The sequence below is a fragment of the Lolium perenne genome, chromosome 4 (genome assembly GCF_019359855.2).
Source record: "Lolium perenne isolate Kyuss_39 chromosome 4, Kyuss_2.0, whole genome shotgun sequence".
Classification (NCBI taxonomy): domain Eukaryota; kingdom Viridiplantae; phylum Streptophyta; class Magnoliopsida; order Poales; family Poaceae; genus Lolium; species Lolium perenne.
Genome location: NC_067247.2, coordinates 337,174,929 through 337,189,102, shown reverse-complemented (window position 1 = coordinate 337,189,102; position 14,174 = coordinate 337,174,929). Strand labels below are relative to the sequence as shown.

The window sequence follows — 14,174 nt, the reverse complement described above, 5'->3', positions numbered from 1 at the left end:
ATCGGCAGCATGTGATGTGGCGTGTACTGCAGCGGTATCGACGATAGCTAGTACTAGTACTACGGAGGAGACGACACCATCTGGCCGTCCCACTCTGCATGGGGAGGCGTGTGCGGCGGTGGCAATGGCAGAACATTTTCAAGTTTTGAACATTTTTAATTTTGACCATTTTTTAATTTTGAACATTTTTAAATTGTAATTTTTTTTCAGTTTTGAACATTTTTATTTTTTGGAATATTTTTTGTTTTTGAACTATTTTTTAATTCACCCATTTTCCATATTAGAACATATCTGAATTTAAACATTTTTTTCTGAATTTGAACAATTTTCAAATTTCAAAATTTTGAAAAATCAAAAAAAACGAAAATCGTCAAGGAAGCCAGATACTGCTAGTCTGAAATAGAAAACAACCAAAATCTCATGTCACGGATGAAATATGGGCCTGGCCCATTTGAAAATTCCTTACGCGGCCCCAAAGCAGTTCTCCGCTTAAAGCGATGCATAGGCGTCCCCACCATTCAGCCTACACTCCAGGGATATGCTCCGCCTTTAGCGGGAGCGAGCGTAGGCTCCGCTTGAGGAGCTTCCTCCTGGAGTGCTCCAAATGCGGCCCAACAAAAGATGCTGCTTATCTCTCTTTTTTCTCCTTTCAGTTTATATTTTAAAAATATATAAATTCAAAACATATTCAAATCTAAAAAGTTTGGATTACAAAATGTTCAGATTTAACAAATGCTCGGATCTACAAAAATTTAAATCTCAAAAATTCTATATTCAAAAAAATGCAAATTAGTAAATTGTTCAGATTAAAAAATGTTCGAATCAAAAAACTTCAAATTTAAAAAATGTTCGAATCTGAAAAACTTCGAACTTGAAAAAGTTCAAAGTAAAAAAAGTTCTAGATAAAAAATGTTCTTTCAGATTATAAAAATGTCCAAATCTGAAAAAGTTTTAATTTGAAAAAAGTTCAAAGTAAAAAAAGTTCAAAATAAAAAATGTTCAGATTAAAAAAATGTTCGAATCAAAAAACTTCGAATTTAAAAAATGTTCGAATCTGAAAAACTTCGAATTTGAAAAAAGGTCAAAGTAAAAAAAGTTCGAAACAAAAAATATCTAAATCTGAAAAGTTCAAATTTGAAAAAAGTTCAAAGTAAAAAAAAGTTCAAAATAAAAAATGTTCAGATTAAAAAAATGTTCGAATCTGAAAATTTTCCAATTTACAAAAAGTTCAAAATTCGAAAAAGTTCAAATTTTAAAAAGTACATAAAACCGACCGAGATAACCAGGGAAAACCGAAGACAAAAACGGTTGAGAAACCAACACACAAACAGCCACTTGACAGCCTAAAACCGAGAAAAAAATCAGCGCTAACAGAAACTCGCTAGTAATGGGCCGGCCCAAAATCATCGCTCCCTGAGCGGAGCCCCAGATACATCCCGCTATAAGCGGGGAATAGGATTACACTCCAGCTGTTTGAGCTCAGCCTCAGCGTGCCATGGACCTGGTTTCAAACCACCGGGGCCACATAATAAACATCCATTTTTCGAAACTGAATAAATTTGATTAGAACAAAATTTGATTCTGAGCAAAATTTAAAATTTTGAATCTGAGCAAAAAATTATTTTGTGCAAATTCCTAACCTGAGCAAATTTTGATTCTGAGCAAAAATTAATTTTGAGCAACTTTTGAATCTGAGCAAAATAAAATTGAACAAATTTCAAATCAGAGCAAAATTTGCTCGAATTTGAAAAAAAAAACAAGAAAAGAGGAAAAACGAAAACCGACAGAACCAACGGAAATTTTGTTCATAATCTTTTTTGTTCATAATTTTTTCTTCAAAATATTTTGCTCAAAAAAATGTTTTTGTTCAAAAAAAATATTTTGCTCAATTTTTTTTGTTCGTAATAGTTTTTGTTCAAAAAGAATGTTGCGGAAATTCGTCTTGGCTCCAGGGAGCATTTGCTCCCGGATTTTTGGGGAGCAAATTTTGTTTTTCAAAACTTTTCAAAAAAATTCGAAAAAAATCATGCACGTACCTGACCATGGCTCGCACCACCTTGTGAAATGTCGCTGCGAAATGTTATCGTATGCGTCCTGGGCAAAAATGACAAATTTCCAGATCTGAGATTCAAATTTTTGGATCTCATTTCATGTTAGAAATTTGTCATTTTTTGTCCAGGGCGCATACGATGACATTTTGCAACGACATTTTACACGGTGGTGCATGCCATGGTCAGGTACGTGCATAATTTTTTTTTCGGAATTTTTCGATAAGTTTTCGATTTGTTCTGATTTTTCGAAAAAACCGGGAGCAAATGCTCCCGGGAGCCAAATCGCCGCTCCCAGAATGTTGCTCAAAAAATTTGTGTTCATATTTAAAAAAGATTAAAAACATAAAGAAAAAGAAGAAAACATAAAGAAAAATAAAAACCCGAAACCAAAGAACCAAGGAGAACCAGTAAAAATCGAAAGAATCAGACGAGAAGGTTCTAAAATCTTCACAAAACCGGAATGGAAGTATTATGGGCCGCGGCCCAGGCGGTCACCTCATGCGTGTGGAGCGTATTCCCGCACGCACGCGGGGGATAAATAGGTTTTGACGTGCCGACCGGGCCGGCATGGCATGTACGGGTGCCGCACGCCCCTCCGACACAACTGCCGTTAATTGGGCCCACGGCCCATCAGGTAAACTTTTTTTTCTTTTTTCTTTTTACAGTTCTGTTTTTAAAAACTTATGTTTTTCTGTTTCTTTTTTATGTTTTTAAATTTGTTCAAATAATTTGTACATAGATTTAAGAAATGTATGATTTTAATTATTTTTAAATTCGAAAATCGCTAAAAATTGTTCAAAACTCAAAATTGTTAAATAAACGGAAATCGTTCAAAATTCGAAATTAATTCAAATTTTGAAAATTCTGTTCAAAACTTAAAATTTGTTCAAATTTCAAATATGAACATGTCGATCCAGCTTTGAACATGTCGAGGTTGATCTCTGGATGGCTTCGTGATGCATAGAGGCTGCTCTTCGGCCATGAGGAAAAATGGTAGGACGACAACGGCCGTAGTAGGTAGTCACTTGGGTTGATCTCCAAACAAACTCCCGCATGTGGAACTTCACCTTCTTCCCACATAGCTCCAGATCCATGTGTAACTCATATATTAGCTCCTTCTGACTTCTCCTTCCACCACCACAATGGCGAGGAAGAAAGACAAGGTACTCTAGATAGCCCTGAACAAGTGTTATCCGACGGGCGAGCTTATTACAAAAGCTATAGTCAGATCTACCCATGGTCGCCATGACCTAACCTGGAGAGAAAACCTAGCAAAATCCCACCGCCGCTCGCACACACCATGGGAGAGCTTCGTAGCGGCTAGAAACCAAATGCCACATGAGAACAACAGAATCTTCTCCTCTCCGTCCGCCGGAGGAGGGTGGGACGGAAGAGGAAAATGGACGTGATTGGAAAGAATTCAACAGATTCAGAAACATAAGCGTAATTTGCAGATTAAATGTGATCATGGCCACCAATCGGAGAGAAGACCTAGAAAAATCTTGGCCGCAATTGCAGACGCCATGGAAGCTTCATAGCGGCAACAAGCCAAATGCCATAGGGGCAAAACACAACCTAGAACCAACCCGGCCACCCCGCCCCTCTCCCTTCCGGCCACCGGAGGAGAAGGGGGGGGGGGGGGGGGAGGAAAAGCATCGTGACATGAAGGAATTCAGCAATTCGAAAACATTTCCACCATATCTTGACGGATTAAATGCACTCCAGCAGTATCACCTGACGCAGCAGTGAGTCATTGCCACCCATCCAGATTAATTTGTTGCCATTCCAGGCTCGATTTGAACGTTGCGATTCAAACTCGAACCGAAAGAGCGCACGTAACGTGCCAACAAAACCGACCATTACCACAGCCCACCAACCCATTCTCCAGAACAATCTCTCTCCCTTTCTTGACGCCACGGCAACCAACAAACAACGCACCCGACCCAGTCGCCACTCGCCACCGCTTTTAAATCCCCACCGCGGACGGACCGAACGGCCGGCCTGCAGCCTGCCTACCCACCTAGGGTTCCGACTCTCTCCGCCGCGCATGGGCCCCGACGAGCTCTCCTCCCCCGCCGCCGCCGCCGCCGCAGGCGCCGACGGCGAGCCCGCCCCGTTCTCCTTCAGCATCTGGCCGCCGACGCAGCGGACGCGGGATGCCGTGGTGCGGCGCCTGGTGGACACCCTCGCGGGGGACACGCTCCTCTGCAAGCGCTACGGGGCCGTCCCGGCGGCCGACGCCGACCCGGCGGCCCGCGCCATCGAGGCCGAGGCCTTCGACGCCGCCGCCGTCACCGGCGGCGCCGCCGCCTCCGTCGAGGAGGGCATCGAGGCGCTGCAGCTCTACTCCAAGGAGGTCAGCCGCCGCCTCCTCGACTTCGTCAAGGCCCGCTCCGCCGCCGCCAAGGACGCCGTCAAGGACGAGCCGGCCGAGGAGCCCGCCGCCGCCTGAGCATCCATTTCGTTTATGCTTTCACATAATATATGCGCCTAGAATTCGTGTTATTGTTCTTTCAGGAGTAGCTGCTCTGCTGCTTCTCTCTATTTTTTCTTTTAGTGTGTTTGCTGCTCCCCGTTTGTATCTCTGAACAATGTTCGTTCACCTTGTTGTGCCAATGATTAAGATTTTACCTGCCTTCTGGATCAATACGTATGCATATTAGTATCGTCCAATTCTGCATTCAATTTCTGGCTCAATATGATAAGTGATGTGACCAATTTAAGGGCAATCCACCCTTTTTCTTTCAGTGGGTTTGGAATCCTCGTCATTCGTAATATTGTACTACAGCATATGAACCTGCTTGGGAACACATTTTATTACTAGAGGCCATGGCATCAGCAGCCAAAAAGATTCTGGCTCTTGTCTTGGTACTATGCTCTGTCTTTGATTGCTACTTGGATCTTACCATCTACATAGTGCCGTCTCGTAGTGATCAGGATTTGACAGAAATGTAAAACTTTAAGATGAGACGCCGTATGATCCAACTCTCTAGAACGATTTTGGACTGATGGTTATAGGAAATTACCAAATTAAGATCCATCTGCTGCTGCCGCCCTTCTGTTTCAGTGCTACTACGAACTCTCACCATTCCTAGTGCGAATATGCATGCATATAAAGACTTCTAATTGCTCAAGATAGGCAGTCCACAATCGCAACATTGCGTCTCTGCGTATGAATGAACATCTAAACTGTACTGAAGGTGTTCAGTAGTCGGTATAGTATCTTGGTAGATTTTGGATCTGTATCTGTCATTCACGATTATCTTGTAGCAGCATGGGATCATCATATCCTGCTATTCGTAGTGAATGCCTACTTCTCTTCTCTCCCGCTTTCAGCAAATCAGTGTAGTCCGTCATTTAAAAGATGCGACATTGGAGAACAACATTTTTGTAACAGATGTGATCGATATGGAAGGCCAACAGTTCATAAATTGGAAAATTGAAGTACGCTTCTCTTTTCTTTTGCCTACCAAAACCTGAGTGAGAACACAAACATTGTACTCTTTCAGAATTCTAAAATTCCTAGTTCATTATTCGGTTGGTGATGCTACAGCTTTCTACTACCAGTCCTTAGGGATCAGTCGCTCCAAAATAATCAAGTTCTTGTGGTTCTTGGATGGTGATGGTCTTGTCCACAACCAACCAGGCTGGCTGATTTGATACGTTGTTGTTTAGTTCTACCTGGATTCATATGGTTTAATTAGTTCAAGATGAAGACACAACGTTTTCCATGATTGGGATGGTGCCCCCACACCCGCAACATGCTTCAGATCAGAAGGGTGTCCCTTTGTGAAACAAAGTTGAAATTCACTTTTGTTTATACTATTTGATGAGATATCTTACGGGAGCGCTGTTTTGGAACATGGGTGCATATGCTCACTATATTTCGAAATGCATCTTATATACATTTTAATTTTTTTAAAAAATTGAAACTAAAAATTCGCACGTACATCTTCACGTGGTACGTGCTCAAAAAATCGTTTCATAAAAAATCGACTTATCATGTGACGTGTGTAAAAAAGACAAAATTCAGTGCTAAAAATAATGATTTTCACAAGATAAATTTTCTCTTTTTTATATAGACCACACAAAATATTGGTTTTTCGTGAAACTTGACGAACGCACGTATATTATGGAGATGTACATGTAGAATTTTTTGTCAATTTTTTCGATATTTCGAAATATTACTTTTTGGTAGAGGGAGCATACGCACCCGGGAGCCGAATTGAATTTCCGATATCTTACATGATTATTTATTATAAAATGGCATCATTGGGATAAACTACGTGGTCTCTTGGTTCGTCCACTTCAGTAAACTTTGCCCTGAATTTGATCAACATAAGTGGTGTTTGTTGTACCATACCAAGCTTTCTGGTGGGCTATAGTTTGCATACCCTCTCAACTAAAATGCAGTACTATTAGTGGCCTCCATCGCCTGTGCTGTTGTGCACTTGTGCTATACAGCTCCACAACTTGCCAGCTACGTTTGCTGGAGCTGGCTATATTATCGCTTGCTTTCCGTTCAGAAGAAAGAAAAAAACAACACTTGCTCCGGTATTGTTGTGCTATTCGTGCTCAACTCAGCACTTCTTGGTATCGCCACAAGGAGTCTATGTGTTAACTTATTCAGAAAGGTTTTGCTTCTGAATTTCATTCTTGGAAAGGCATGTTTGGACACAAGTTTAAGCATTGCGTCGCCAGAAAGTTGGATCTCCTTTTCTTAACGGGACTGATCCTCCATGGGGAGCGTCTGCCACCGATGGAGAGATCTTGATCTGACACAAGCACCGCAGAAGACTGAATCTACACTTTATGAATTATGAGGATATTGTGACAAATGAAACCGAGTATTTGCCGCCAAAGACGAGGTCTGATCCCTGCAAATTATAGGCTGCTGAATAATGCTGATGGGTGCAGAAGGCAGTTGTTTTATCAGCCCTACGAAATCCTGATTCTTGGGCTGGACAAAGAACAAGACTATTGCTTTTTTGCAGTCTCATTTCTCGCTGCAAGGCAGCAACTTTCAGCGAGCTGATTCTTACATGCGGAAGTGTTTTATATTCCATATGCAACAGAAAGCACGTGTTTAGACAATGTCTGTAATTTGCTCCTTTTCCGCCTAGTTTACAAGTTGGACAAACAAATGATCATAATCATGCTCTGTGACCTGGAATTGGATCAAGTCTGAATGACGCCTCTTGGAGAATGATATCCAAGATGCAACAGAAATATAGTTGAAATGTAACTAGAAACAAGGTGATTTTCTTTACAACATTAGTTGCTCGGTGTGATTGTTTTGGGTTAAACTGATACCCGGTTCAGGGTTACCTTGCGTATTTATATATTCTCGGTTAACAAACACCGTCTGGGATTACATCAGGTTGTTACAAACTCAGAATTTAATTCGGTACATGGGAGCATATATATGCTCATGCCACCGGAAAAGGCATTTTGAAATGTCAAAAAAATTCGAACAGAAATTTCCACACTTACGTATCGATATACTATGTGCACACATCAAGTTTTGCGAAAAAGTGTCATTTCTTGTGACTTGTGTGAAAAAGACAAAAAAAAAGTCACATAGATAACTTTTTTTTACACCAAAATTTGTCTTTTTTACACATGACACTAAAAATACCATTTTTCCGTGGAAAGACTTTGTGAGCGTGTATAATTCCGAGATGTACCTATCAAATTTTGTATCCGGATTTTTCAATATTTTGAAAGTGTATTTAAAACAAAATTTAAAAACCGGGAGCATATGCTCCCGAGTGCCAAAATACCACCCCCAAACTCAGAAAAGCTAATATATCTAAATCATCCTTTATAAGATTATTAGGATCGGCTCTACAACTTGTACAACAGGCATGTTTAGTTGACACTCTAGCAAGTCCCCTCAATCACAACTTATCTAAGTTGAGATTCAATCACAACTTATTTAAGTTGAGATTGGGCCTCCCCTTGGGGATGCGCAAGGTATCTGTTATCACCAGAATTTAACCAGATCAGAAGGTGGGCCGTGGTAAAGATGGGCTTGAAGAATATACGCGGAAGATATACATGAATCGGCCTTGTACACGAAGTTTGGGCTAGGTGGCCCGTGTATCTGTAATTTATAGTAGATTCCGTGTCGGTTAGGATTAAAACAGAGTTTAGCTCGTGTACGGTTGGGGTTATTCCCAAATTAGAAAGTCTACGGACTATAAAGATGTATCTAGGGTTATTGAGAAAGGAGGATGATCACGTTCACAACAAATCAATCCAGGCGCATCGCCACCCCTTGTTTCGAGGGTTTCTCCCGGGTAAGCATCATGCTGCCTAGATCGCATTGCGCGATCTAGGCAGTATCGGTTTATTCGTTCTTGGTGTTGCTCGTGCTGAAGCCTTTTTGATGGCGAGTAACACCCTTATCTCAGGTGTTTTGGGATTGACGTCGATACTTTCACGATGTACTTGTTTAGCTACGCTATCCCTCAATATCCGGCTGCCCTTACACCTACGCGAGGTGTAAGGGCAGCATCTTGCTTGTTCATTAGCTAGTAGATCTAATCTGTTATAGTTGCTCCTTGTTCTTCGAGGATTGGTTTGATATCCGCATGGTTAGGCCTTATAAACGGGTTGAACGATCCGGTAGTGCGTAAGGTGTGGTTAATGAAGTCCTAAAGGGATTGTTCCGGGGATCGGCTTCATGCTGGTTTTTAGGCCTCTTTAGGGCTAGTTTTCCTATCATCTTACGTATCTGCTAGGCTCAATTACGCATAGGATGTTCCGGTTATGCGGTGAAAACCCTAGACTATCGTAGATTAGTTTAGCTTGATTTTGATTAAGCAGGATCCCCATGTTAATGTAAAATCTATCGTGTTTCATGGGGCAATCAGCTCTTAGAGCCGATCCACAGAACAACCTAAGAGCCGACCGGGGCTCGTATTTAATGTTTACATGTTTGCCATGCAGGAAACTAAGTCGAAGCAATCCATCACCTTCCTGACCAGGTATAGGTCAGGTGGCACGCCCTTGCATCAGCATCGGACGTGCGTGCTAGGAGCATTGCGGGCCGTCGCCCGAGGGACCAGGGCCAGCCGCGATCTGGGAGCCTCCCGGCTCTACGGTGTTGCTCGTCGCTGCTCGCCGGTGAGTTTCTGACGGCAACACATTCTGGCACGCCCGGTGGGACAGTCAGCAACAACGGCAGCGACATCTTCCTCTGAGATGGCGGACGAGCCGGTCAAGTACGAAGAGCTGCCGGAGGAGTTCAAGAAGAAGTATGATGAGATCAAATCCGTCTTCGAAGCCGATCTCATCGGCTCTTTCACAAAGACCCGTTCACATGGCATCAGGTGGAAAGGGTTCTCACCCGATGGTGCTCTTGATGGAGTAGATCTGTCTACCCCTTCAGAGGAGCGCACCAGAGCTCTGCGCCAAGAACTTAACTATATGACAGCTCATTCTCTTCATCGGCACTCTGAGAGCCTGGTGAACACTTTGGAGCGCGTCGCGGTCTGCGTAGTTCAGGAAATAATGAAGCACCAATACTCCCCGTCAGGCCCAGTCCTAGGAACTCACCAGGGAGAACTGCCGTTCCAGACCAGACCGCCGCTACCGTTCGCGCTTACAGCTCCAGAGCCGCGTGGTTCGCCGGCTTTCGTCGTCCACAAGATTGGAGGCGATCCTGCTGATTACCAGTTCATGCTGGAGCCACCTAAGGAGATCCCGCACAGATACACGTGCATATATGTGCCAGATTGTAACAATTTGGCGCTCACGAACCAGATTACAGCAGGAGGAATTGCTGGAGCCACAGGAGGAATTTCTGGAGTCACAGGAGGAATTGCTGGAGGAGACGCCGATAAACAGGCGTGGCTAGCCAAGTACGCCACTGCAGCAGATCAGCAATGTTCGGCCCCCGCAGCTCCTACAGTGGACCAGATCAGTGCGATCTTGAGAGACCAATTCGGCATGGTGCCAAAGAGAAGGGCAATCGGCTATTCCAAGCCGTATCCTAATGAGTATGATCTAATACCACTGCCACCTAAATATCGGCTCCCAGAGTTCTCAAAGTTCAGTGGATCAGAAGGTTCTAGCTCAATTGAACACGTGAGCCGATATTTGGCACAGTTGGGCATGATCTCAGCATCGGACCAGCTACGCGTGAGATTTTTCGCGCAGTCTCTCACAGGATCGGCTTTTGGGTGGTACACCTCGCTGCCCCCAGACTCAATCCGGACATGGAAGCAGATGGAAGAACAGTTCCACGTACAATATCACTCAGATTCTTCCGAAGCTGGCATTGCCGATTTGGCACAGGTACGACAGAGGTGTGGGGAGACAGTGTCGGAGTACATTCAACGCTTCAGAACTATGAGGAACCGATGCTATTCGGCTCGTTTAAATGAGAAAGAGGCCGTTGATCTGGCAGTGGTAGGTCTTGCATCGCCAATCAAGGACATGGCTTCTCAGGCAGAGTATACCTCCCTGGCGCACATGGTGCAGAAACTATCATTATATGAACAGCGCCATCCAGAGTTGTACCAGGATAAGTTCAAACGCCCAGTAAGCCTGATCGAGGTAGAAGAAGATGATGATTCGGCAGGAGATCAGGAAGTGGCTGTGGCTGAATGGGCTCGGGGGGCAAACCCCGTATCCTGCAAGTGGGTTAAACCACAAGGTCCTGCAAGAGGGTTCGACTTCGACGTGAGCAAAGCTGAGCAGATTTTCGATCTCTTGCTTAAAGAGAAGCAGCTGAAGTTACCCGACGGCCATAGAGTCCCTACGGCCCAAGAGATGAACGGAAGGCCATACTGCAAGTGGCATCATTCGTTCACACATACCACCAACGACTGCAAAGTGTTGCGTCAGCAGATCCAAATGGCGATAGAACAAGGCCGTCTTATTTTCAGCCAGTATGCCATGAAAGTGGACACGCACCCGTTCCCTGCTGTCAACATGGTGGAGTGTAGTCACCCTGCGAGGCGCCAGCCAGATTTCTCGTTCAGTATCAACATGGCAGGGCCTGCATACCACTCGCGGTGACGAGAGAAGAGAGCGATCGTTCTCGTGGCAAGGACAAGGAGGAGGCCGGTTCTCGCGATCGGCCCCGATACGATGACAAACGGTACGTGACCGAGGATCAAGTGAGAAGCGTGCGGTACCAGCGACCACTCTCAGAGCACCTTCTTAACAAATATGAGTATCAGCACGACCAACGCCGACGGCATGATACAGCCGATGACGTAGCTCATCGGCTTAACGTAAATGACAGAAAGTATCGTCGGTATGATAGAGATGACGAGAGGTATGAGCACCGCACCAGGGGAAGGTCAAACGAGCAAGCGGACATGGACCGTCACTGGGACTGCCCGTTCTTTAAACATTGTTGGGACTCAGGAATGAGCCGATTGCCGACAATCGAAAGCTGCCCAGAGTGTAGATCAAGGAAGAAGTACGCGGCAGATGTGTCAGTGTTCAAACGTCTAGGGCCTCTCCCGCGTCGGAACAAACAAGCTGAGTCCTCTCGAGAAGAAGATTCTGAGGAGTTAGACGATGAAGAAGAAGAAGAAGACAGGTACCACCGACCAAGGTGGTGCCCTGACGGACTCAGTCATTCTCAGAAATGCAGGGTACATCGGCTACGCAGCTTAGAGGAGGCCGAGAAGTTATACCTGCACACATTGAGGAAGGCACGGCCCGATCTGGCCGCAAAAATTCAGCAAACTTTGGAAGAAGAGAGCCGCCCACGGAAGCAAGAGTGGCGTCCCAAACCAAAGAAAGCCGATGATAAGACGTCGGCTGGCGCCAACATGGTGTTCATACTTCCGTCAGAGTTTTGCGCTCCAAGATCAGAGGAGGCATCTGTGGCACAACTAGACTGCGGCCCACGGCCAGTTGTCTTCGAGAAGTCATGAGAAAGAAGCTACAGGCATCTGAAGGCCTTGTACGTGAAAGGATATATCAACGGGCAGCCTGTCAACAAGATGCTGGTCGACACGGGAGCGGCAGTCAACATAATGCCGTACTCCATGCTATGTCGCCTGGGACGCTCTAGCGCAGATCTGATCAAAACCAACGTCACATTGAGCGACTTTAACGGCCAAGCATCTGAAGCGCAAGGTGTTCTAAGCGTGGATCTTACAGTAGGCCGAAAAACCATCCCTACGTCGTTCTTCATCGTCGATAGCAAGAGCACCTACGCCGTCCTACTAGGGAGAGATTGGATTCACGCCAATTGCTGCATTCCATCCACAATGCACCAATGCTTGATACAGTGGGATGGCGATGAAGTCGAGGTCGTCCAGGCAGATGACACAGCCGAAATTTTAACGGCTGGCATGAACATTTGGGACGCGGTGGATCAGGAGCCGCTCTCAGGGGTCAGTCTGGACGGGTGTGAGCGCATTGAGGTTACAAAAAACGGGGTGAGGCTGGTCTTATCCACTGGCCTGACAGCGTAACCGCATCAAAGTTACTAGATATGTGTAGCAAGGCTGATCCATGCGATCGGCCCCAAAAAATAAAAATAAATTGTAAATCCGCATCAAGCAGTGCAATGACAAAGGAGGCCGATTCAGGCAATCGGCCCATATTACCCTTATCATATATTACGCCTGTGTTCAGCATTGAGCTAGCAGGTGATGGAAAGCGAGGGTATGGGATACTACAGAGCCGATATCTGCAGTTACCTGGCAGATTCGGCTCGGGGGGCACCTTAACGGATAAACTTGTGCGATTCACGGACAGTGAAATATGGGGGGCCGATATGACACAAAAAATCGGCCAGTAAAAAAAATACACAAGTACAGCCGATGCGCAAACATCGACTCTAGACCAAGCCCAGTTATCATTACATGGAAAGAGTTTTAACGAAGAAATGCTTCAAGCGCATGGAGGGCGTCGGCACGGACACGATCCACCTCGGCGATCTCGGCCTCGTCATCTTCGTCCTTGCCCGTCACCAGCTGTCCGTTCAGAGCACGTATCTCGGCCAGATCAGTCTTCATTTCAACCTTGAGGCCTTCTGCTTCCTCGTGAGAGTGGGCAATGAAAGCTTCCTTATCTTGGATCAGCTGTTTGGTTACTCTGACCCTCTCTTCAAGATCCTCCAGCTCCTTGCGAAGGGTCTCAAGTTCGGTGCTGCTAACAGAGGTGTCGGTTTTGGCGTCCAAGGCAGCCTTCTTCTCATTGAGCCGTTGGCATTTGTCTGCAATATCGGCTCTCAACGGAAGCTGGGCGTGGCGTAGATCGATTCTCTGACGAGCCAACTTTACCCTCGGCTTGAAGACTGATAGGGTCACGACTGGCCAGAGTTTCACCTGCAAGGTTACCGGGAGATGAGGCTGAATGTCCTCAAGAATGCCCTTCACTTCTTCAGGGTTTTCAACCAATGTCTCGATGGTGGAGGAGAGCAAAGCCTTGAGGCGCTGGAGTTGGCCATTGGTAGTGCTCGGTCCTGGCTCTTCGTTTACTCTGGAAGTGGCTGGGTCGATCGATTCAGGGTCGAATGTTAGCAAGCTTGAGAGGTCACAACCCTTGCAAACGAACGAGAACAGCGTCAGTATGCAATGAAGGAGAAAGTTGAAGCTAAGAGAAAGGAGTATACCTCTCCCAAGACCAGAGGGACAGCCGATGATGAGATAATCGGCTCTCGCGCTTCCACCGTGGGCTTGGTCAAATTGGTAGCCTTGTCAGCTGCACTTCTGGAAGTCGCTAGATCTAGAGTGGTGGTTGGCATTACTACCTCCTCGACTTCTTCACTAGACGTATCGACAGTCTGCAAAGAAAATGGTTAGCCGATGCGAGGAGCGATGGGTTAGTATGAAATATAAACCAGGGGAAGTATTTACATTTGAAACCTCCTGGCTTGGCGAAGAAGCTCGCGGTTCCTTGCGAGCTCTCTTGACGCATCGGCTCTTTGTGCGTAGCCCTGTTTTGATGGAAGCTTGGGGGGAAGCAGGTTCGGGGGTTGCCCTTTTTCTGGAAGCCGACGGTGGCAGGTCTGGATGGCTCTGCGTGGTGGTGTTCCCGGAATTGCCCGAGCTGGAGTGCTCTCGACTGAATTCTGTCCCCTCGCTAGAGTTTTCTTCAGTAGAGGTCTGTGAAGGAAATACAAACACGTTGAAGGCCCTGGAG

General features: G+C 45.4%; 1 protein-coding gene across 1 annotated transcript; it reads left to right on the top strand.

Moving 5' to 3' along the window:
- Nucleotides 1-3,967: 3,967 nt before the first annotated feature.
- Nucleotides 3,968-4,698, top strand: LOC127296571 (MFP1 attachment factor 1-like). The gene has a single exon (XM_051326690.2). The coding sequence runs from the start codon at nt 4,099-4,101 to the stop codon at nt 4,501-4,503; it is 405 nt and encodes a 134-aa protein (XP_051182650.1). The 5' UTR covers nt 3,968-4,098; the 3' UTR covers nt 4,504-4,698.
- Nucleotides 4,699-14,174: the final 9,476 nt, after the last annotated feature.